Source organism: Stylophora pistillata, chromosome 3, assembly GCF_964205215.1.
Source record: "Stylophora pistillata chromosome 3, jaStyPist1.2, whole genome shotgun sequence".
NCBI classification, from domain to species: Eukaryota; Metazoa; Cnidaria; class Anthozoa; order Scleractinia; family Pocilloporidae; genus Stylophora; species Stylophora pistillata.
In genome coordinates, this window is record NC_142521.1 from 34852318 (window position 1) to 34875323 (window position 23006).

The 23006-nt window shown below is 40.4% G+C and overlaps 3 protein-coding genes and 1 pseudogene across 3 annotated transcripts in view; 2 read left to right on the plus strand and 2 right to left on the minus strand.

Moving 5' to 3' along the window:
- LOC148735802 (uncharacterized) overlaps positions 1 to 23006 on the minus strand; it is a 208900-nt gene that overhangs the window by 58066 nt on the left and 127828 nt on the right. The gene's annotated exons all lie outside the window — the stretch shown is intronic.
- The window catches only part of LOC148735804 (uncharacterized), a 74217-nt gene that overhangs the window by 40090 nt on the left and 11121 nt on the right, over positions 1 to 23006 (minus strand). The window lies entirely within an intron of this gene.
- Positions 2013 to 16324, plus strand: LOC148735806 (uncharacterized). Its single transcript, XM_088754916.1, has 9 exons — positions 2013 to 2282; positions 2497 to 2799; positions 3177 to 3297; positions 4056 to 4220; positions 4367 to 4428; positions 13521 to 13567; positions 14016 to 14119; positions 14613 to 14672; positions 15372 to 16324. Exons 2-9 carry the CDS (start codon positions 2503 to 2505, stop codon positions 15470 to 15472), a joined length of 957 nt encoding a protein of 318 aa, XP_088611042.1. The 5' UTR covers positions 2013 to 2282; positions 2497 to 2502; the 3' UTR covers positions 15473 to 16324.
- Positions 22270 to 22988, plus strand: LOC148735807 (uncharacterized; annotated as a pseudogene).

The window sequence follows — 23006 nt, forward strand, 5'->3', positions numbered from 1 at the left end:
AGCAACGATAGTGAAGCGACTTGTTTAAGGACACAACGTCGTGCCCCAGCCAGGACTTGAACCCGGGTAATCCAACCCAGAGTCCAGCGCAATGACCGCTAGACCCCTCACGCCTCACGAAAGAAACAAGAATGATAATATAAGAATTAGAATTAACTTATCGAAAGAATTAGAATTATACTTGGAAAGATATCTTAAGAGAAAATAACCTTAAAAGATTGTTAAATAACAACAAAATAGATAGATGATTCAGAGAAGGGGCGTTCACGAGCACCGCCCCTGGAGATGCTACGTGGTCTTACGCAGGTTATCCAATTCAAAATTCGGTGCGGAAAATGAAAAGGCAAAGGCTGTTTACACTTAGGGTCACCTTAAAGAGATTTCGAAGGTGTTAAATTGAAATTTAAAAATATTCCTTGATCGTGAATTTGACTTAGAATTTGTTAAAAAAAAAAAAAAAGAGTCAGAGTAATCAAAAGCATAAGAAGCAGGAATTTCCAGGAATTCCTATACGAGGTTAACTCATACCAGAGAGATTTACTCTCTTCCTTGACTAGAAGATTAACATGATCAAAAACATTGCTTGCCGCGAAATTTACTACAACAAGTTCTAGTCACCGTAGAAACTGAACATCTGCTACCATGCCAAATTCACAACCACAATCAAAAAAAGTTGAAAGGAATTGTTCTTAGGTGAGACCGCCACAGGGAATCAGAACCTGCTTAATACAATTTTTGCATAGAATGGCTTAAAGTCATATAACATTTCCATTCCTTTTTCTTAACACTCAAATAAGTCTTAAAACACACGTAATGAAAATGAAAATGAAAATTCTTATTCAATTTCAATTTTGTTTTTCAACAGCGTTTACTCAGTGAAAGTCGAATGAATAAATAACAAAATAATTACAGGATACCTGCAAGTTTCTTCAAATTAAATCAGCGCCACTTCTTCCCTAGTCTCAATAACAAACACAGTTCAATGCCTCGGGATGATTTGGAAAAATCCAAAGCCGTTGGCCGAATGCGTTTTGTTAAAAAAATTTTTAGAAATTTTTGTACCTGTTCCTTTAAATATGTTTAATTTTGTCTCTTTTAAAATCATATAATAACATTGCTGCAAAACAAATAATTAATCTTAAGTGTTTCATTCAAGCCCATCCCAAGTTGTATTTTTTCTTGTATTTAAATTTTGCTGAGAAACTGGCACGATAAACCTTATCTGAACACCTTTGTACACTTTCTTTGAGCAATGGTAAAGATAAAGACGGAATTTCTCAAGCTGGGCTGGCAAAGTGACATAAGATTTAAATAATTAAGGACGCGCAGAAAATACGAATAAGTGTAGATCGTTCAATTAAGCACTCCATATCATCACGATATACCGCTAGCCAGTTGAGATTTCCTTAAAAAACTTAAATGAAAATAAAGACTACCAAAGAAACCGAATCAGTTACCAACGCACTTTTGGAAGAAGGACACAAGGCTAATTAGTAGTTTTTTAATAAAAAAATTTGTGTATTTTTCCGATGTTTTCAGTCGACGATAACGAATCTTTGACAGTTATTTTAATAATTAAAATTAGTCATCTGAATTAAAATTGGTTAGATTATGGACTTGTTTTTCTTAGAATTAAAATTTTTTTTCATTGCTTTAATCTGAGCCACGGCTACGTTCACGCTACCACTTTAAACTCAATCTATTAGTCTTGGTGAAAATTCTATCCCACAAAAAATTAAAATTGTGAGTGAAACGTATCGCTTTTCGGTTTTTGCTAACATGTTTATTTTTAATATTTATCAATTGGAAAATTTTTTTTAGCTAGTTATCTTCTCTTTACTATGAATTTTATCAAATAACTACGGAAACTTCCGAATTAGATTACTTATATCATCTTCCTTTTTCATTTCTGTTTTATCGACCTTGTTTTTTTTAGTTTTCATGTCTGCTGGCCAGGTTGAAAATAGATAAATAGAATTGTGCGATTTCGCGTGGTTAATGACATTGTTAATTTTTAATGACATCTTTTGTATGAAGTATGTTAGGCTGTCCACTATTTAGAAACAGACATTATTTGTGTTGCACGATTTACTTTATTGAGACGTTAAGAGTAATATCGTTGGTTTTAGCTTCTCTTTCGAAGCGCAGTAACTTTCATATAGTTATCTTGTAAGAAAGGACCTCTTTAGCTGGATTACAAAAACCGTTGTTGAGTCCTACTCACGGTCTATACTCGAATTTTGCAAGCTACTCTGGATCATCTGAAAGGGGTCTCAAATACGGTAGGTACATTTTGAGGAACTATATTTATTTGAGAGGTATCCAACGGTCATGGTTGGCCGGGTTTGGCTGCGCCAGCCGGCGAGTATTCCATAAAGCTTCTCATTTCGTATTCATAATCAATCCCTTTTTGGCAGTAAAATGATAAATCACGATCTAGGCCTTTAGCATTCAGTTCATTTCAGTCAAATATTTGTTATTTCGTCTTTTCATTAGAAAACCATGCTGCTGTGTTGTTTCGTTCTGTTCATCATCATATGCCTTGCACAGATATGCCAAGCCATTGAGCAGTGCCATCGCTCCACATATTCAGAGTATGGTCATCATCTTTCCAGTCACGTTGTTTTAACTCGAAAAACTTCCAGTATTACTGAGTGTGTGATGATCTGTTCGAGGGAGTCTCGCTGCAAGAGTTTGAACTTCCATTTAAAAGATAAGTCATGTGATTGGAATAATGCAAACAAACATACCCACCCAAGGGATTATGGTCCGAAGGAAGGATCAGTCTATATGGACAAGGTACGCCATTAACGAGTTCTATAAAAAGAAAATAAAAGTGTGATTTCTTCCTCAGTCTGTTTCAGCCTTTTGTCCAAACTTTAGAGAAAAGTTCACTATCGTTCAGGTTTCGTTTGCTTCGCAACCACGTCCAACTAGTGAATAAATCCTCTCCCAAAAGCTGACAATATCGTAATTGATTTATAAGAAGCAGTTGCGTTATCGACCCACCGTAATGCTTGGGTCGTTCTAAGTTAAAATACTGCGTGGCCCATAGAATCTCTAAATTTGCAATAGTGAAATAAAGTAAACAGATAAGAACATGCATAAAAAGTAAATAATTGAGTAGCTGACAGAAGCATTCTGGCCAATAACCATCTACAATAAATAATCCACAGGATGAAGAATTCAAATCTTGCTCGGAAATTCTTAATAAGTGGCCCCAAGCGGAAAGCGGCTACTACTGGATAAATATTGGGAGCAGAAACGCAGACGTCTACTGTGACATGAAAAATCATGGTAGGTACACAAAAGGATGAAATCGAAAGCAATGAATAAGTTGAAAATAGAATAAGAAAACGGTGAATTTTGAGCTCAGTAAAGAAAGAGAGAAAGATGCTTTTCGTTTTGTCATGAGCGTGAGATAAAGGAATAATTCTGAGTTCCCTTTATGAATCCAAACCAATGAGTAAACTTTAAGAAAAATATCAAATTTTGCCTTTCATGAGAAAGACTGGTTATACGCTATTCTGCTGCTTTTTCTCAGTGGCAGCGTTGTTTTAGTTGCAATTAAGGGTAATGCAGTGAGGTTGAATCATCACTTTTCGCAATAAATGGGCAGCCTCATTTCCTTTTCAATCTCGCGTATCCGATCTTTAAGTTTTAGTTGTGCCTCATATGTACATTGATTTCATTCAATGTTTTTTTCTCTTTTCTTCCCAGAAGAAAATTTTCCAGCAAGGCTACTTCTACATTTCTTAAGCATAAAGTAGTGAAATTTCTTGTTAATTTTCTTGGATAGTTTATCACCGAGTAAGTTTCCCATCTGTATACTTGGTACAGCTTTCTTATCGAACGAAGACAACGAAAAGGCTAGTTTGAGGACAAATTACGTTATAAATGACATATAGCTACCTGACCAACAACTTAACTTCAATTGATTGTAAAGCGCGACTGATTATCTATATAGTAGTTTGCGCTATATAATTGTTGAATTATTATTATTATTATTATTATCATTATTACTATTATTATTATTATTATTTGTCATTCTTCAGGTGGTGGATGGACCTTAGTTGTGGGTATCAGCTCAAAGAACAACGATCACCTTCAAAGCGCACCCACTAACTGTCTCAACGCCTCGCTGTGTGTTCCCTTTACTGACCAGGACCAGGGTAGAAAACTAAGCGACAGTGACATACATGAGTTAGCAAGGACAGAGGGTAAATTTAAGGAAGATGTATAATAATAATAATAATAATAATAATAATAATAATAATAATGATGATGATGATAGTGCTATTAATAGGTAGAAAATATATTCTTTCCTGCATGACAGTCAAATGTACATCTAGTTTTGTCTTACTAGGAACCTTTAGGGTCGATGTACTGCAAAATAATGGCGCCCTCTCGCATACAGTATTTTATCAGGTAAATGTCTAATACCTATTCATCTATTTGTTCATTCAACCATCTATTCCTATTTTATTCACTTTTCATTTATCAATCTATAGAATGATAATTTATTTTTTTATCAATCCTATAGTTATGTGCATCACAAATATCGTTTTCATTGTAAAGCAAACATGTCATGATGGCCTCATTATAGCCTCACAGAATACTTTAACATAACTTTATTTAAACATAAAGGTGATAGCTAAAGGATAATACATAGGTGCACGTAGGAGTGGAATTTCTATTTGAGTATTAACTTGATAGCTAATGAGAGAGCGTAGCGAACGAGTGAGATATCGAGTAACAAAACGAGAAAAGAAACTTCGTATCTTCAAGCATCCATGTTTTATATCGTTCACTGAATAAAATTTACAGGCATTTACGGACAAGAAAATTCGACTTTATTAATAGATGATAATTCGCAATCTGCGAGAAAAAAATCGTAAAGTATGTGGGCGATAAAGTTCAAGATAAAAATAATACATTGAACTGTTGCAAAAACGAACAATGGCCTTGGCTTTCAACTCACAACATTTTCAGTCATCGACTTTTTCCATACTGATGGAAGAAATCAGCTCGCACACGTCGCGAAGGTGTTCTCGGCCTCGGTCACCTAGTCTTCTGCCTGTTTCGCCGATGTAAATCTTTTTGGAATAAGTGCAAGTTATACAATAGATTAAATTGGCGGAGGTGCACGTAAAGTGATCGGTGATCTTAATGGATCGTTTGGGTCCCGATATTTTCTCAGTGTTGTGAATGAAAGGACACGTTTTGTATCGTGCACGAGCGCATTTAAAAGTGCCTGGTTGGTCATTAGTCTTGTTGTGTTTCACGGATTTAAGTCAGACGAATTACTAAAACTCAATACAAACTCAACATCTATATTTTCAACATGGCGGTTGTCAAATCTACAAGGTGCGCACGTGGCATGCGTGCGCATATGTGACAGATACCGCGGGCCGGCATGTCCGACATAGCATTCCTCCCCCCCAAAATTCAGAACTAATCTAAAATAATTTAGTTCAGTTCAGTTCATAGGTTCAGTTTTTCAGGGGGTTTCCGCAGCCGACGGGGATAGCGCGTAGGTGGTGGTGTTGCTGAACTGCTAGTCGTGATCTCGTTCTGGCTGCTAGGAGATTTGCTCGGTTGGTTGGTCACATCTATGTCTATGGTTGGTAATTTCTTCATATCATTCGCAGAAGGAGGTTGTGGTTCTTCACTTTCGGCGCTGCATGTCGCTGGTAGAATTTCTACTAATACAGCTGGGTCTAGGTGTGGGGTGAAGTACTCCTTATTAACGCTCGGAGTTACTGCAGTCTCCTTGAGTTGATCGATATGTCGTCGACATACTGTATTTGGTCCGACTCTGACTTCGTAGGATAAGGGTCCAGGGTGAGCTGTGATGATACCAGGAACCCACTTATCTCCGCTTCGGTAGTTTCGGGCAACGACAGCTTGACCTACGGATAACTCACGGGTAGGGTTGTGGCTGGATCGTAACTCTTGGTCTTGCTGCTTTTCTTCCACTCGCTTCCGTATGTTAGGCCTCAGTATGTCGAGTTTCGTTCTGAGGTTTCTTCCCATGAGGAGTTCCGCTGGTGCCTCTCCAGTCAACGCATGTGATGTCGTTCTGTAGGCTAGCAAGAAGTTTGCCAGTTTCCAGGAGAGGGTTTTCTTCTCAGTCAATGCTGCGCGTAGAGCTTGCTTGAATGTCTGTAGAAAACGTTCAGCGCTTCCATTTGTAGCTGGGTGATACGGCGCTGACCTTTTGTGTTTGATACCATTATTCCTCATGAATGTTCTGAATTCATCTGATGTGAATTATGGGCCGTTATCACTGACCAGTTGTTGTGGTAATCCATGTATCGCAAACAGCTTTCTTAGTTCCTCAATTGTTCTTGCAGCGTTTGTAGTAGTCATTGGTATTACTTCGGGCCATTTTGAGTGGCTATCCACGACAATGAGAAACATTTTTCCCAAGAATGGTCCCGCAAAATCTATGTGGATACGTTGCCATGGGCGTGCTGGCCACTCCTATGTATGAAGTGAGGCGGTCTTAGGATTGTTCTAGGTGAGTTGACAGCCAGTGCATCCTTTTGCTGTTTGCTCGACTTCCTTGTCCATTCCTGGCCACCAAATGTAGCTCCTAGCCAACGCCTTCATCCTTACGATTCCGGGGTGGCCTTCATGGAGTTGTTCTAACAACTGTGTTCGGTACTTAGGTGGAATTATCACTCGAGATCCCCACAGAAGGCAACCATCCTGTAATGTAAGTTCATCCTTCCTTCTGTAGAATTGTTCCAATTCTTTTTCACTGACTGGTGGCCACCCTTGTCTCGTGTGTTCTACCACACGTGATAATACCGGATCTCTCTGGGTTGCTTGACGAATCATATCTGCATTGACTGGCAGCACTTCGAGCTGTGACACTTGAAAAATTTCCGCTGGATCAGCTACTTCGTTGCTGTACGCCTTTTTCAAGGGTAGGCGTGATAGTCCATCCGCGTTTCCATGTTGGGTGGTGTTTTTGTACTCAATGCTGTACTTGAATCCTGCTAGGAACAATGCGTAGCGTTGTAAACGGGCAACTGTCATGGCTGGTATCCCTTTCTTGGGGTTAAGAATTGAGGTCAGAGGTTCATGATCTGTGACCAGCGTGAAATGGCGGCCGAATAGGTATAGGTGGAATTTCTTGACTCCCCAAACCAAGGCTAAGGCTTCTTTGTCAATGTGGGAGTAGTTTCTTTCTGCTTTCGTAAGGGTACGTGACGCGAAGGCTATGGGCCGTTCTGAGCCGTCATCTATTACATGCGATAGTACGGCCCCGACTCCGACTTGTGAGGCATCGCATGCTAGTTTCAATGGTCGTTCTGGATCATAGTGGGTAAGTACCATATCTGATGCTATCAGTTTCTTCACCGAGGAAAAGGCTTCCTCGCACTCTGCGGACCACTTCCACGGCTTGCCTTGTTCTAAGAGCCTGTTCAGGGGGTTGAGGGTGGTTGCGAGGTTGGGTAAGAACTTATGGTAATAGTTTACCAGTCCCAAAAATGAACGGACTTGTTGAACGTTCTCTGGCCTTGGGGCATTGACGATGGCATCAACTTTCTCTTGGGTCTTGTGTAGTCCGTATTGGTCCACTTCTTGTCCGCAGTAGGTGATCTTTTTCTGGAAAAACTCGTATTTCCCGCGATTTGCTCTCAGGCTATGTTCCTTTAACCTCTTCAGCGTTTCCTCCAGGTGGGCGAGATGCTCTTCGTCATCTTTTCCTGTGATTATCATATCGTCTAAGATGCAGTTTGTTCCTTCTATTCCTTCTAAGATTTGATCCATTGATCTCTGCCAAATGGCTGGGGCTGACGTTATTCCAAATACCAGGCGATTGTATCGGTACAATCCTTGATGGGTGTTGACTGTCAGGTACTCTTGTGACTCTTCCTCTACTTCCATCTGGTGGTATGCCTGTCTAAGGTCGATTTTGGTGAACTTCTTCCCCCCTGCCAGCTTAGCAAATATGTCGTCAATGCGAGGGAGAGGGTACTCCTCTGACTGCAGTTGGGGGTTTACTGTGATTTTATAGTCACCACAGATCCTTACTGTACTGTTTGGTTTGACGATGGGTACAATAGGCGTCGCCCAGTTGCTGAAGTTGACTTTGCTCAGTATTCCTTCTTCTTCTAAACGTTTCAGCTCAACTTCGACTTTGGGTTTCAAGGCATATGGAACGGGTCTTGCTTTGTAAAACTTGGGTTGACTGTTTTCCTTAAGCGTTAGTTTTGCTTTGGTGGACTTGAGTGTGCCAATTTCGTTTTGAAACACCTCAATGTACTCGTCTGGGAGTTTCTCTAATTTCTTTTGGGTTTCTTGTGGTGTCTTCTCTTTTGAAATGGGCGCAGATCTGTTTCCAGTCGAGTTGTATCTCGTGTAGCCAATCTCTACCAAACAAGGCTGGGCCTTGTGTCTCTACCACGTACAATGTTAAGTTCTTAACCTGATTGTTGTGTTCCACACGTACAAGGAGTTTTCCTTCTGGTTTCATCTTCTCTCCTGAATAGGTTTTCAAAATGGCTTTGGTGTCCACCAGTGGTGTGTCTGCGAATATTTCCTTGTATTTCTGCAATGGAAGTGTGGATATTGCTGAGCCCGTATCGAGTTCCATTTTCAGGGTGTGTCCGTTGATCTTTGGGGTAACCCAGATGACCTCACCAGCAGTTACTTGGTTGACATTGTTTACTTCTAGTGATGCCACAAAACTGTCGTCATCACGTTCATCACTCATCTCAAAAGAATGCAGATTGGGTTTATCAACTTTTCTTCGTTGGGTAGTGTTCTGATTTCTTCCAGAGCGGCAAACTCGTTGGATGTGGCCCAAATTCCACATTTCCGGCATGTTTCTTTCTTGAAGTAACACTCGGATGATTCATGTGTGGTGCCACCGCATCGATAACAATTATCACGGGGCTTCGGCTTCACATTATATACTCGTGCGTTTTCAGTGTCTATTTTGTTAACGTCAGATTCTTTACTACCCTGTAACTCTAAGGTATCTTTTGCCGCAGCTTCCATAGCAAATGCACTTTCCGTCGCCTTTGCTAAGGTCGACTCGGGTTCGGAGAGTAATCGTCTCTGGATAAGTTCATTGTGTAGTCCACACACAAGTCTATCCCTTAATTCATCGTTTAAGCTCGCTCCAAATTCACAATACAGTGTCAACTTCTTTAATTCAGCAATGTAAGTACTTACGGTTTCACCTTCCAGTTGGTTTCTCTTGTGAAAGCGAAATCGCTCTGCGATGAGGAGTGGTTTCGGGGAAAGATGTTTCTGTAGAGTTTCCACGACGGTTTTGAAAGACAGGCTGGATGGTTTCTCTGGGGCAGAGAGGTTTCGTAATAGCCCATACGTTTTGTTTCCCATTAGGCTGAGCATCACTGCCACTTGTTTGTCTTCCTTAATGTCGTTGGCGAGAGAGTATTGCTCTACTCGTTCAACGTAGGCAAGCCAGTTGTCGTTAGTTTCATCGAAGGCTTCTATCTTTCCAATCGGCATATTGTCCTAGGCCTGAACGTCTCTTTTGTGAGTTCTGAAAATCTCGTCGCCAATCTGTTGTGTTTCACAGATTTAAGTCAGACGAATTACTACAACTCAATACAAACTCAACATCAATATTTTCAACATGGCGGTTGTCAAATCTACAAGGTGCGCACGTGGCATGCGTGCGCATATGTGACAGATACCGCGGGCCGGCATGCCCTACATAGCAAGTCTAAAAAGAACTTCTGACCAAAAAATTGCCTATGTTTTGATCGCGTTTGAATGAAATGAGCGGAGGCTGCGAAAAGACAGTGCTTGTCTCTAGATCGTTTTGAAGTAACTTAGAGTTCTTAAGAATGATGGATTTAACTGAGTGGTTGTCAGGGTGAAACGTGAGAGTGAATGGAATGCGGTTGGAATCTTCCTTTTGTGACGTTTGTAGTGCTGAATGTCGATCAATAAGTTGGGCGCGGTGGTAACCCGCTTGAACGACAGAATCAGGGTGACCACGTTTATCGAAAGACTGGCACATTGACTCTGATTTGTGGTGGAAATCAGAGTCATCACTACATAAAGGACGAAGTCTTTGAAACTGAGAAAAAGGAATAGAATTCTTATCGTGAGATGGATGCGAAGACGAATACAACAAGTAATTATGCGAGTCTGTAGGTTTGTAATACACACTAGTGCATAAACCGTTGCCTTCAATTGAAACTTTGATGTCTAAAAAGGATAAAGAATTGTCAGGAATTTCCCAGGTGTATTTCAGAGCCGGGTGAAAAGAATTCACTGCGGTTATGAATTGAGTCAGCGCCTCTCTGGTAAAGGAGGTGGCGCCGATACAGTCGTCGATGTAACGACCGTAGAGTTCAGGTATAAAGCCGTTGTATTGGCTAAAAAATTGGTGTTCGACAAAACCTACAAAAAGATTGGCATAGCTGGGTCCCATTTTGGTACTCATGGCTACACCATTGGTTTGTTTGAAAAAGTTGTCCCCGAATGAAAAACAATTGAGTGTGAGCACTAGTTCGGCTAAGCGTAGTAGTGTTTTAGATTTAGGTTCCTTAACAGTACGTTGATCAAAAAATTGTTTAAGGGCCAGAAGACCTTCGCCATTAGGAATGACAGTGTAAAGAGACGTAATATCCATGTTGAAAGGAAGTTTGTTTTGGCCAAGGAAATTAAAGTCGCGGAAAATTTGAAGAGCTTGTTGGCTGTCTTTAATATACAATGGTAAATGTTTGACGATGGGAGCCATAATTCTGTCTAGATAGCTGGAGATAAGTTCGGTAGGGCAACTGCAAGCCGAGACAATGGGCCAACCCGGGTTGTTAGGTTTGTGAATTTCAGGTAAAAATTAGCCCACAGTACCTTGCTTGAGCATCATGCTGAAGAATATGCTGAAGAGGGTCGGTGCCAGGACACAACCCTGCTTTACGCCATTGGAGATAGGAAAGGGTTCGTAAAGGTCACCATTGAGTCTGACCTTGCCGCGCTGGTTCTCATGCAGCTGGATAACCATCTGTAGAAATTTGGGGGACAGCCAAGACGTTTGAGAATAAGCCATAGACCAGACTTACTCACACTGTCAAAGGCTTTTGTAAAGTCAACAAAAGTGACATAGAGTCCTTTTTTTTTGTTCACGGCACTTTTCCTGGAGTTGGCGGAGGACAAACACCATGTCCATCGTGCCTCTATTAGCTGTGAAGCCACACTAGATCTCGGCGATATTTTCTTCGGCGATTTTTTCTTCGAGCCTCTTAAGCAGGATGCTGGCAAGTATTTTGCCAGCGACGGAGAGTAGTGTGATGCCCCGGTAATTGGAGCACTCAGACTTTACACCCTTGTTCTTGTACAGGGTTATGATAGTAGCATCACGAAGATCTTGTGGCAGCTTGCCCTGCTCCTAGTAACAGACGAGGAGAACGTGAAGTTTGTTAAGGAGCGCCAAACCCCCATTTTTCCAGATTTCTGGTGGAATGCCGTAAACTCCCGCTTCTTTGCGACTCGTGAGTTGATTTATGACTACACTCAGTTTATCGAGGGTGGGTTGTTCATCGAGCTCCTCTTTGAGTGAGAGTTGAGGAACACGATCAATGGCAGAGGCCTGCACAGTGCGGTTAGCACTGAGGAGGGTCTAGAAGTGTTCGGACCAGTAAACGAGGATGCTGGTGTTATCAGCGCCTCGTAGAGGCCTCTATAGTCACCCGCGTCAGCACACAGCTGAGTTTCCATAGCCGGGTGGTCCCACCAATCGTTCTTTAACCCTCTGAGTCTGCGCTGTCGAGCGCTACATGCACATCGAAAGTTAGCCTTCTTCGCAGGACAGGTCGGTTGTGCTAGGTGGGCTTGATGAGCTGCTCTCTTCTTTGCTTGTAAGTCCTGGATCTCCGTTTCATTTTCATCAAACCAGTCCTGGTTCTTCTTCTTTGAGTGCCAAAGAACTTCTTCAGATGTTTTCAGGATGGCCGCTTTGAGGTTCTCCCATAGGTTGTCAGGGGTGAGGTCAACAGCTTGGGGGAGTTCGTCGAGTTTCAGCTGCAGGTCTGCCTGGAACTTGGCTTTCACCTCCTCACGGCACAGACTGCTGACGTTGAGTTTCTTCACAGGGATACCTATCTTCTTTGGTTTGGGTTTGATCTGCAGTTTGAGCTTGCAGCGTACCAAACGGTGGTCAGTGTGGCACTCAGCACGGGGCATCACCATAGTGTGTAGAACGTCTTTCAGGTCTCTCCAGCGCACGAGCACGTAGTCAAGTAGATGCCAATGTTTTGAACGAGGGTGTATCCTGGTTGTTTTGAGGTTGTCTTTTTGTTGGAAGACTGTGTTGTACAGAGATCGAGCAAGAGGCGCCCGTTGTTGTTATAGTTTCCAATGCCGTGTCTTCCGAGGACTCCTTTCCAAGCTCCGGAGTCCTTTCCAACTCTTGCATTGAAGTCGCCAGCAATGAGGACCTTGGCGAATGAGCCTTCCATAGCGGACGAGCCCCACCTGCTGGAGCAAGCCTAGTTATACTGCACCAGGCACCCGCAGTCGTCCTCTCCTTTTAGCTGCAAATCCAGGGGGCACCACGAGGAGGTTGGAGTAGGACTCGAGGTCTGCGCCACTCAGAGGATGTCTTAGACCCAGCCATGATGCTCACCCATAACCGGCATCCAGTGACTATGTAGACCTCCATTTGCTCCCCAAATGGGGCTTCATAGAATACTTTATGTTTAAACATAAAGGTAACAGCTATAGGATAATACATGGGTGCGCGTAGAAATGGAATTTCTCTTTGAGTGTTGAACTTGATAGCTTGTGACAGAGCGTAACGAACGAATGAGATAGCAAGTAAATCAGGAAAGAGACATATCGTACCTACAAGCATCCATGTATTACATTGTGCGATGAGGTTCGACATAAAAAAAGAAATGTGTTGAATCGTTGCGAAATCAAACTATGGGCTTGGCTTTCAACTCACAACATTTTCAGTCATCGACTTTTTCCGTACTGTTGGAAGAAATTAGCTCAGGCACACGTCCAAATCGGGTGGTTGCAAATCTTCCAGTTGTCCTCTTCGTTCTTAGCCGCGAGAAATACCATTGCCAAAGCCGAGTGACTTTTGGTTTTTCTTTTGCTTTTTTTCTTTTTCTTTTTTTGTATTCTTCCGCATTCAGAAAATCCTGAACGTAATTGTAAGTAAGTGATACGAACTTGTCAGTGTTGTTAGCAGCCAAAATTGGAAAAAAATTTGGAAAACAACATTAAATTAAAAATGCTGAAGCCATTCATTCAGCAACTTGACAGATTGGCGCGAAGGCAAGTGAAGTGTAAGCAGCTGATTGACCATATCAAACTCAGTCAAAATTCATTGTAATTTTACAATTGCGCTCCTACGGCTTTTCTCCTTCGGCTTTTCTCGGCTTTTCTTTTTTTCCCCTTTCCTTTTCTTTTCTTTTCTTGAAATTCTTGTAAAGCTCCACTGTTTAATAAATTATTTATAAAATCGTCATGCATGTACCATAACATAGTCTTTCTTTCTTTTTCTTTTTAAGATACCCAGTGGACCAAACAAATTCAACTCATCATGCCGCCAGGGAAAGTAAGTTACTTAGTTATTTTGTGCTCGTTTAACTTGGCTGCCGTATTTCAAGCAGCAACCCTAATGGACATTCCTGGAGTGCAGAGGAAGCCACTTTGACAAAGCTTTTAGTTGTTTATTAAAATAAGAGAACGTGGTGACTTCAACAGAATGAGTTTGGCGCCCGCAGCACACAGAGTTGGTCAACCGATATGGCCAAATCTTGATTCATTAGGTCCATTGATAAGAGATCTTGACACCACGTGCATGTTGCCCATCTTAACTTGCGATAAAGTGATGCTACCAATGTCAGCGTTCAGTCATGCAGCAAGTAAATCTGAAACCACAAACTATGTTGGATTCTGAGGACTTTCTCAGGACAACATGGCTCAACAGTCTGAATTTGTTTCTCAGCCTAGGACCCAGAAGGATTAGTGAACCTGAAAAACATTTTCTTCTTTGATTTCAGTTGTCCACGAATTATCATATCACATTCCCATCCCTATCATTGGGAGACTAACAACTGCACAAGCACTGCCGCGGGATATCGTATTTCTCCCGGATGTCACAGTGGTGAGTGAACATTTATTGAAAACATTTAAAAAAGGAAAAACCGGTTAGACTTGTAGAAGTTTGCCGATCTTGTATTTACATAATAATTTCCGAATAAAACCACATCTTTCATCCCGGTGAAACAGACGATAGCCCAGAGCGGAGAATCCTTTTGGAGTATCCTATTATTCAGTCTTGCAGGTATTCGCAGGGACGAAGGGCATCTTCTAGGACTTTAAGAACAGCCAAACTAAAAGCCAAGAATGCGTGACAAGCGCGTGAGGAAGTAGCAACTGCTTTTAAGTTTGATTCTGATTTGCTGGAAGGATGTGCAAGTTTCTTTTGCGCCAATTTTAGGGTGAGGCTGAGCGCTCACTTGAAAATTGCTCAATTTGGCTTATTGACCTCAGAAAATGAATCATAATTCATCAAAATGCAATTATGAGCCTGCTTATCTTTAATAGATAACCAGTCTTACACTTATCCTGCTATTTTATCTTTTTTTCCCTTTAAGTTTTTGATGGACACGATAACGGTGAGTGCAATAGTACCCACTGGCTGTCGTCCAAGTACGGTAAGTACTAATCTCCAACACTAATTGAAAGCAAGTGATGATGTATATTCTTTTAAGGGTGCTTTCTTGGCTCCTTCGACTTCTTTTTGTAAAAAAAGCAAAAACAAAAACAAAACAAGACATCAAATCGAGAAAGAAGACACCAGATCAGCTTTTTTAACACTGGCTGAGTTAGCTTTGGTCTCTTTGATCAGTTTTTTCATTTATAAATTTGTTTTTTTTTTTGACTTTTTTTGTTTTTGTTGTTGGTTTTGTTTTGTTTTAATTTAGCGTTAAAAAGATCGACATAGCACTGGGTTACGATTTTAAGGGAAGGAAGCTAAGAGCTTTTATTATTAATAATGGGATTCTTACCCACCCAAAGCGAATCGCAGGGCACTTAATTAAAAACTTAAATATGGGAAAAAGCCTTTGTAAATTGCTAATAACTCTTCTCCACCATTTCCATTCTTTTGTATGACATGATGACAGTAAATTTTTTGCGGCACCCTGTAAAATAAAGCAATCCCATTGCCTTCCTTTGGAAGATGTTAATGTATCACTCATTCCGTTTGTGTACCGAGAGCTCCATTATTGTTTTTAGTATTCGATGGTTAACTGATATCATTTGAAGACGTAAGGAATGAAAGGTCAGACTTGAGACAGCTGTGTTGCTTAGCAAAGGTCTTACCTGATCGTTATTCATTTCATTCCTAACAGCCAACGAACGAGCACTATATGGCTACCCATGCCCTGAGATACCACACCATAACAGTCGTGGGATATATAGAAACCGTAGAGGAAGGCTGTACGTCAAGTAAACAGTTCACAGAACAAGGAATCTTTAATGTAACATTTAAATTCATTGTAATTAACACGACCATACTAGAAATAAATTATTCCTCACTCAGAGCTCAGAAAGACTAAACCCCTTTCCTCAAATCATTACTTCAAAAACTCAAATCCAATTCTAGTAAACAACTTTTGCGGGACTGTTGATTGAAGTTAAAATTGGCAGAGTAATGGTTTATGTCCAGAAAAGATGTGGTCCAACGAAGCCTTAAGCTTGTAAGAAGTAAAGTAAATAAATAACTAAACAGTTACCTCTTTTTGTTGTTTTTTCTTCAAGATCCGCCTCATACGCATGAACTTAAAAGGGTCTATGGATCAACTGGAAAGATGTATTTATAATTACACTTGTTATAATTACTTTCGGATTTAAATGTTGACTCCTGAGTCTATTGGTGATTTTAATCGGTACACTATCTGTTAAAAAAATTACACAAAAAAATATCAGTAAAAACGGTTTTACCTGCTAATGATTGATGTCTTACAGATCTCTTGAAGGAACAAAAAGTTTATCCTTGAGCTTGTGATTCCAACAGACAAAAAGATATAATAAAGGAAAATGAATAAATGGATCAACTATATGTAGCTAATTACAGGGGTGAATGGATACATCATTCAATAAATAAGTGAATCAGTTGAGGAATGTAAACTTCAAAATGAGAAATGAAGAAATGATACGATTCATAGTTTGTTTACTTATCCCAGGAGTGATCAATACTCAATATCTGAGACATACCAAGGGAAATATGACGAATGCAAATAATTTGAGGGAAAATTCATGTAATCTTTTGCCTTCCTCAAAACAGCAATAAATCATAGACTGACGCTAGAATCAAACCACCTTTGACAACAATTTTTTTAGATATTTTTTCTGGGCCTTAGCGTGGGAGCAAATAACTAAAAGTAACACAGCTTAACTCCTCTCCTTTCTCGACTAATTTGTAATGTACTTTCTTTTTTCTTTTTTTTTTTTTTGTGCTGTTGATTTCTTTTCAGTCTATTTTCTGGAGGTTTTTGTCTTTCTTTCTCACGTTGCTCGTCGCTAGCTATTCCCATTTTTATAGTAGCCTTTTCATATTACTTTTATCAAATTTATTCTCTATTTCACACAAATTCAACCCTTTCACCGAAATTTTGAATTATTAGAAAATATTTCATCTGTTTGACGTAGCTCTCGCTCTGACTATTATTACTGTGCAAGTTAATTAGAAGATGCAAAGTACTTAGAATCGATACGTTTCAAATTACAACCGAATCAGTATGATTTCCCCGCTCAAAACGAGAGTCTACAAGTTCTTTTCTTGCACGGCTACCACCTGCCCATGGTAAGGTGCACTGAAGCTCGCATCCGAGTATGTGTACTCCATGAGTTTGCACCTAAGATTCCTATCGCAAACAAATGGAATTTTCAAAGTACACGTTTGCACATTACCCTCACCCTTCCCTTCTACTTACGTATCGGCCATATTTTTTTCTAGCAATGCAGTTGGCCGCATATGCTAAGAGTATCACTTTATGCAGTTGGTCGCACGGTCTTAACACAAATTTTTTTCAGCTTGATGAGTAACTATTTTAAAAATTTGTAAGTATGCGGTTAGGCTGCGCATGCTTCGCTAAAACGCAGAAGAGCGCACCATGCCGAAAACAGCAGGCCGCATGTATTATGATTGATTACTGATTCACACCCAAAGGATTTTGGTCAGAGGACAGGTTCGGTTGATATGCGCAAGGTATGGCATTGAAGAATCATATAAAAGGAAAAAAATTACGATTATCTCTCAATATATCTCGAAGCATCTTAATAATTATTTCTTAATTCAATGATATTATGTAAACAACAAAAACTCTGTCCACACTATCCGTTTTGGTTTCAAAAGGAAGCTACTAATTTCCTCTTAAAATAACGAAATTTTAAGAGCTCTTAATTGTGTGATCATAATTGACAAATTCGGCTTTGTTCGCCAAATAAAGAAATGATTTTATTGTTGAATACAACGTCGTCTTACGCTTTGACTTTTCAATATTACTTAAAAGAGTATTTCCAAGCATTATGTTGTTGCATTAGCGAATTCAAGGAAAGTTATAATGGCTACTCTTGAGGTTGTTAGGAATAAACAATGAACTGCTTCGTTATTTTAATTGATAATTAAAATAACGAAGTAAAATAACGGGTATATAATTTCAAGCGCGGCTGTCCTAATTAGGGTCTGACAGGGTACCGCTGCAAGACTCACTGAGTATGATGTTTATCTGTATTTATTTAGAAGGCATTAAATTATTCTTCAGAACAATATTGTTCTCAGTACCTTTAAGTTGTCCTATCAGCATTATAACACAACTGCATGTTGACAGAAATTCAGTACATCCTGATGACAGGAAGAAACAATGAGTGTTTCAGGGTTTCAACAACCCAATGGCACCTTATACCTAAACATGGGTCAAGTGCCCCATCCCCCCCCCGCCCCTAGCCCTGGCCAAAAATGCACAGAAGACTTTCAAAGTTAGCAATTGCAAATTTTGTGTCCCCAACATTTAAATGTGAACTTTTCAAAGTGTTAAGTGTTAAGTTTGAAAAAATGTTCATTAGGAACCCAAAACTTCACAATGAAGGAAGAAAAAAAATTACATCTAATCCAAAGGAAACTGGAGTACAATAAGGACGAAAGGAGATGGATTGCTGAATACCCATGGATTCGAGATCCCTCCGCATTGCCTGGTAATAAAAGGGCTGCTATGGGAATGCTCATATCAACTGCAAAAAGATTAGAAAAACACGCCAAAGTTTATCAGAAACAAATCGAAGATATGATCGAACGAGAAGTCGCACGAATGCTCTCTCAAACAGAACTGGAAAACTACAAAAGACTCATTCACTACATTTCTCATCATGAGGTTTTGAAGCCAGATTCCTCATCAACTCCAGAAAGGATCGTGTTTGATAGTAGCGCACTAGGCTAAAGGACCACACCTACTTAATGACCTCCTGGGTGTACTCATAACATTCAGAGAAAACAACATTGCAATAATATCTGATATTAAGAAAATGTATCATACAGTCAAGATCAAAACTATAGAACAACATAGACATAGATTTCTCTGGAGAGACATGGATACTGGAAGACCGCTAGACCCGTATGTAATACAAAGAGTCTCATTTGGGAACAAGCCCTCAGAAACGATCGCTGCTGTTGCATTGAGAAAAACAGCAGAGATGGGAGCACACGAATATCCCAAAGCGGCTCAGGTTATTAAAGAAAACACGTACATAGATAACATCATAGAGAGTGTTCCCAACAAAGAAAAGGCGAAAAAACTTGCTAAGGATATAGAAGCTTTCCTTGATGGAGGGAACTTCAAAATGAAAGAGTGGATTTCACGCATGATAGAACTGATGTACTCAAGACTTTACCCAACGACAAATACTCTACAACGGAAAAGGTGTTAGGAGTTGTATTGAACCCAGTCCAAGACAACTTTGTATATAAAATGAACCTTCGAACCACACCCAAGAATAAGCGAAACGGGAAAACCCATAATGACGCCAACGCCCCAACGAAAAGAATAATTCTATCACAAATGAATAGCATTTATGATCCACTTGGTTTAGCAGGACCATTTACAGTCAGAGCAAAGATTTTAATGAGGGAACTATGGGGGATCGAAAATAAACTAGGACGGGATGACGCAATTCCCGAAAGGTACAAACGATATTGGAAACAATCTTGCCTAGACATGCTGGGGATGAGTAACATTAAATTTAAGAGATGTCTGAAACCAACAGATACAACTGATGAACAACCGATGTTAATCATCTTCAGTGATGGATCCAGTAACGCTTTTGGTGCCTGTAAATATGCAAGATGGGCACTCAACAACGGACGATATTGCTGCAGACTTCTGCTATCAAAAAATCGCCTTGCACTGATAAAAAAGATTTCCATTGATAGAATTGAACTGTGTAGTGCTTTGTTAAACTCAAAATGAAAGACATTCATACTCATTGTAGATACAAGTTTATAAAGTGCTATCACATCGTGGACTCCCAAATGGTGCATAGCATGATACTGAAAGAATGAGTGGGTAACAGGACCCCCGTTGATACCAGTGTTTACTACACTGAAGGGACTATCCTGTATTAATATAGATGTCTACTCTACTCTACTTCTACTCATACGGATTTAATACTTTTGCCGCAACCCGCGTGGGAGAAATACAACAGAATACAAATCCTAAAGAATTGTTTTGGGATGGAAAGTAAATATAACATCGCAGATTGGTTAACTCGTGGTAAGAAAGCTAAGGAAATAAATTTGGACAGCATCTGACAAAATGGACCCAGTTTCCTTGAGTTTCCCGAAACCGACTGGCCAATATACAAGACACTGACCAAAGAGCAACTTCCTGAGTTAATCAAAGTAGCATCCACTGTAACCAAACATTTCAAACAAGACGACAAAAACACACTGGCGGCAACAATCAACATCGACAGATATTCAGATTTTGGAAAATTGATCAGAGTGAAGGCCAGGATTTTGGCAATGTACTAAAAAACACCGAAATCGTCCTTCAAACACGCAGGGAAGTCACTAATTCCAACTGATATAGCACAGGCGGAGAACTTCTGGATTATGGAAGCGCAAAATGGTATGTATAAAGACATTGAAAAAGGACGATACAAACGCCTGTGCCCCCGAAAGAATACAGATGGAATATATGTGGTTGAAGGACGGGGAGAAAGGTGGATGGAGATGAGTCACAACAAAAATAAAGTTTTCCCTCTTCCGTATGATCATCGATTTTCACGTGGTAGTAAACATATCTATAGAAGAGGACACCAGAGCGTTCTCTACACAGCCAGTAATACACCCACGAGGTTCTGGATTGTCAAGTTACTAAAAATGGTCAAGTCTATCAGATACAATTGCGTGATATACAAGGAACTAGACAAAAAACTGAGTGAACAAGTTATGGGAAAATTACCAGTGGACAGACTAAAGACTTCTCCCGCCTGGACTTGTACTGCTATTGATCTATTTGGACCTTTCAAAATTCGAGGTGAGGTGAAGAAATGAACGACTGGAAAAACGTATGGAGTGATATTTAATTGTTTAGGCACCCGCGTAGTGCACGTAGACCTAGCCACAGATTATAGCACTGAGAAATTCCTCATGGTCCTGAGAAGATTTGCATCTATTTGCATCGCCTCCTGGTTAGCTCAGTTGGTAGAGCGCCGTGCTGTTGGGCGGGAGGTCGAGGGTTCAAGCCCCGGCCGGACCAACACTAAGGGTCTTGAAATAACCGAGGAGAAAGTGCTACCCTTCTACGATATCAAGAAATGGATAGATATTCTAGTCTTCTCGGATAAGGACGAATAAACCGTAGGTCCCGTCTCCTGCAGGGTTAGGGGTAGGAGACGTTAGTTTCCCAAGCAAGAGATTACTGTGTGGTGGATATCCTTTCCTAGGATGGGGTGGGGTTGGGCTTCTAGGGTGTAAAAACCTAGTAGGGGCCTTTGAGTCCTATCTTTTTTACACCTACCTAATGGTAAATCTCTAAATAAAATAGAATATTCGAGGGTATCCTTCGAAACTGTATTCTTACAACGGACCTCAATTAGTTGCCGCAAATGAAAAACTAAAAAATGTGGTCAAAGGTTGGAATCAAGAGGAGCTAAAATACTTTGGCGTCATGGAAGAATTCAGGTGGGATTTTGCTCCAGCTGATGCACCGTGGCAAAACGGAGTGTAAGAAGCGTTAGTGAAATCGGTGAAGCGAGTGATAACAGCCGCCATAAGTCATCATGTTATGACATTCTCCGAACTCCAAATCGTTTGCTTCGAGATAGCAAACCTTGTTAATGAAGACCGACCGGGAGACACCCAACGTCACCAGATGATGGAACTTATCTATGCCGCAATGATTTGCTACTAGGCAGTGCAACATCACGAGTGCGAAGCGGACCCTTTAGAGAGCCCTCCAATCATCGTCAATGGTTTGAATTTCTCCAGAATGTTGTGAGTTATTTCTAGAAAAAATGGCAAGGGACTACTTTCCTAGTTTACTAATTCAGCCACAATGGCACACCACTCAACGCAATCTTAGAGAAGGTGACATAGTGCTCATTCAAGATGCTAACCAAATCAGAAGACAATGGAAACTTGGGTGTCGTCGTCCAGACATTTCCTGGGGAAAATGGAAGAGTAGGAAGAGTGCAAGTACAGTATAAAAATCCCAAATCAGGGGAAGCCGTCAGCGAATATCACGGAAGAGGCTTTGTTACCGTCGAAGGAGCTGTGAATAAGTTGATTGTTCTTGTACCGAAAGAGGAAGCTGAAACAAAAAACTGATTGTTTTCTTTAATAATCGTGACAAAATCCTTCAGATGAACTCAGCGTATTTTCACTTTTATCTTAAGTTGTTATTTTTTCGTGCCCGAGGGAGTGTTTCGTTCTAACACGAAATTAATGCGTAATATTATCATGCGACATGACGTAACATTGCATTAAGTAATTGATTGATAAGATCGTTGAAGTTAATACTACTATTAGTGGAGTACCGTAAAGCGTTTGATTTGATAGATCATAGTATACTCGTTAGAGAGTTGCGTAACCAGTGCAAATTACCAGCTAGCATTATCAACTGGATTATAGATTCTTTATCAGACAGATCCCAGTGGATTAAACTTGCATCAGAGTGCTTTTCTGAATGGGGCCCAGTCCCCGCCGGCATACCACAAGGTACCAAGCTAAGCCCGTGGTTATCGGTCCTAATGACTAACGGCCTTGATACGAATGCACAGCAATGGAAATATGTGGACGACACCACGTTATCTGAGGTAGTGGTAAAGAGCGGAGAAAGTCATGCGCAAGCAATAGCTAACAGAGTAAGTGAGTGATCTCGCGAGAACAGGGTCCAACTAAACACCGATAACTGCAAAGAACTCAGGATCTCCTTTGCTAAAGAACAAACAGTCTTTGATCCTGTCATCATAGAAGGAAAGTAGGTAGAGTTAGTCACTAGGTACAAACTACTAGACCTTACAATAGCGAACGATCTAACATGGAACGACCATGTAACTGAGATAACCAAACAGGCTAGCAAGAGAATCTACTTCCTAACTCAGTTAAACAGAGTGGGAGTTTCGAAACAAGATCTATCATTGTTCTACGTATCGTGCGTGAGATCTGTTATTGATTATGTAGCACCTGTCTTTTTTAACGTTCTCCTCCAGTACATACACAAAGAGCTGGTATGGCTCGAGAAAAGAGCAATATCAATTATAACCTCAGGAAAGTGCAAGGTGGGGTTAACACCCATTTTGGAGCATTATTACGTACTCAGTAGCAGGCTTTTTGATAATATTTTCAGTGATCCAAACCATAAATTAAAGGCGCTCCTTCCACTAGACCATGTCAACTCACGCTATAACCCAAGAAGACAGCGCCGTTTAATATGCCAAAGCTTTGTACGAACAGAACAATTATTACGTTTATATTGCGATGTCGA

Bases quoted from the DNA above. Each gene is read 5' to 3' on its own strand.
- LOC148735806 (XM_088754916.1), top strand. From the start codon at position 2,503: ATGCTGCTGTGTTGTTTCGTTCTGTTCATCATCATATGCCTTGCACAG. The intron at 2,800-3,176 runs GTACGCCATTAA...AATAATCCACAG, and splicing joins GATCAGTCTATATGGACAAG to GATGAAGAATTCAAATCTTG. The intron at 13,568-14,015 runs GTAAGTTACTTA...CTTTGATTTCAG, and splicing joins TCATCATGCCGCCAGGGAAA to TTGTCCACGAATTATCATAT.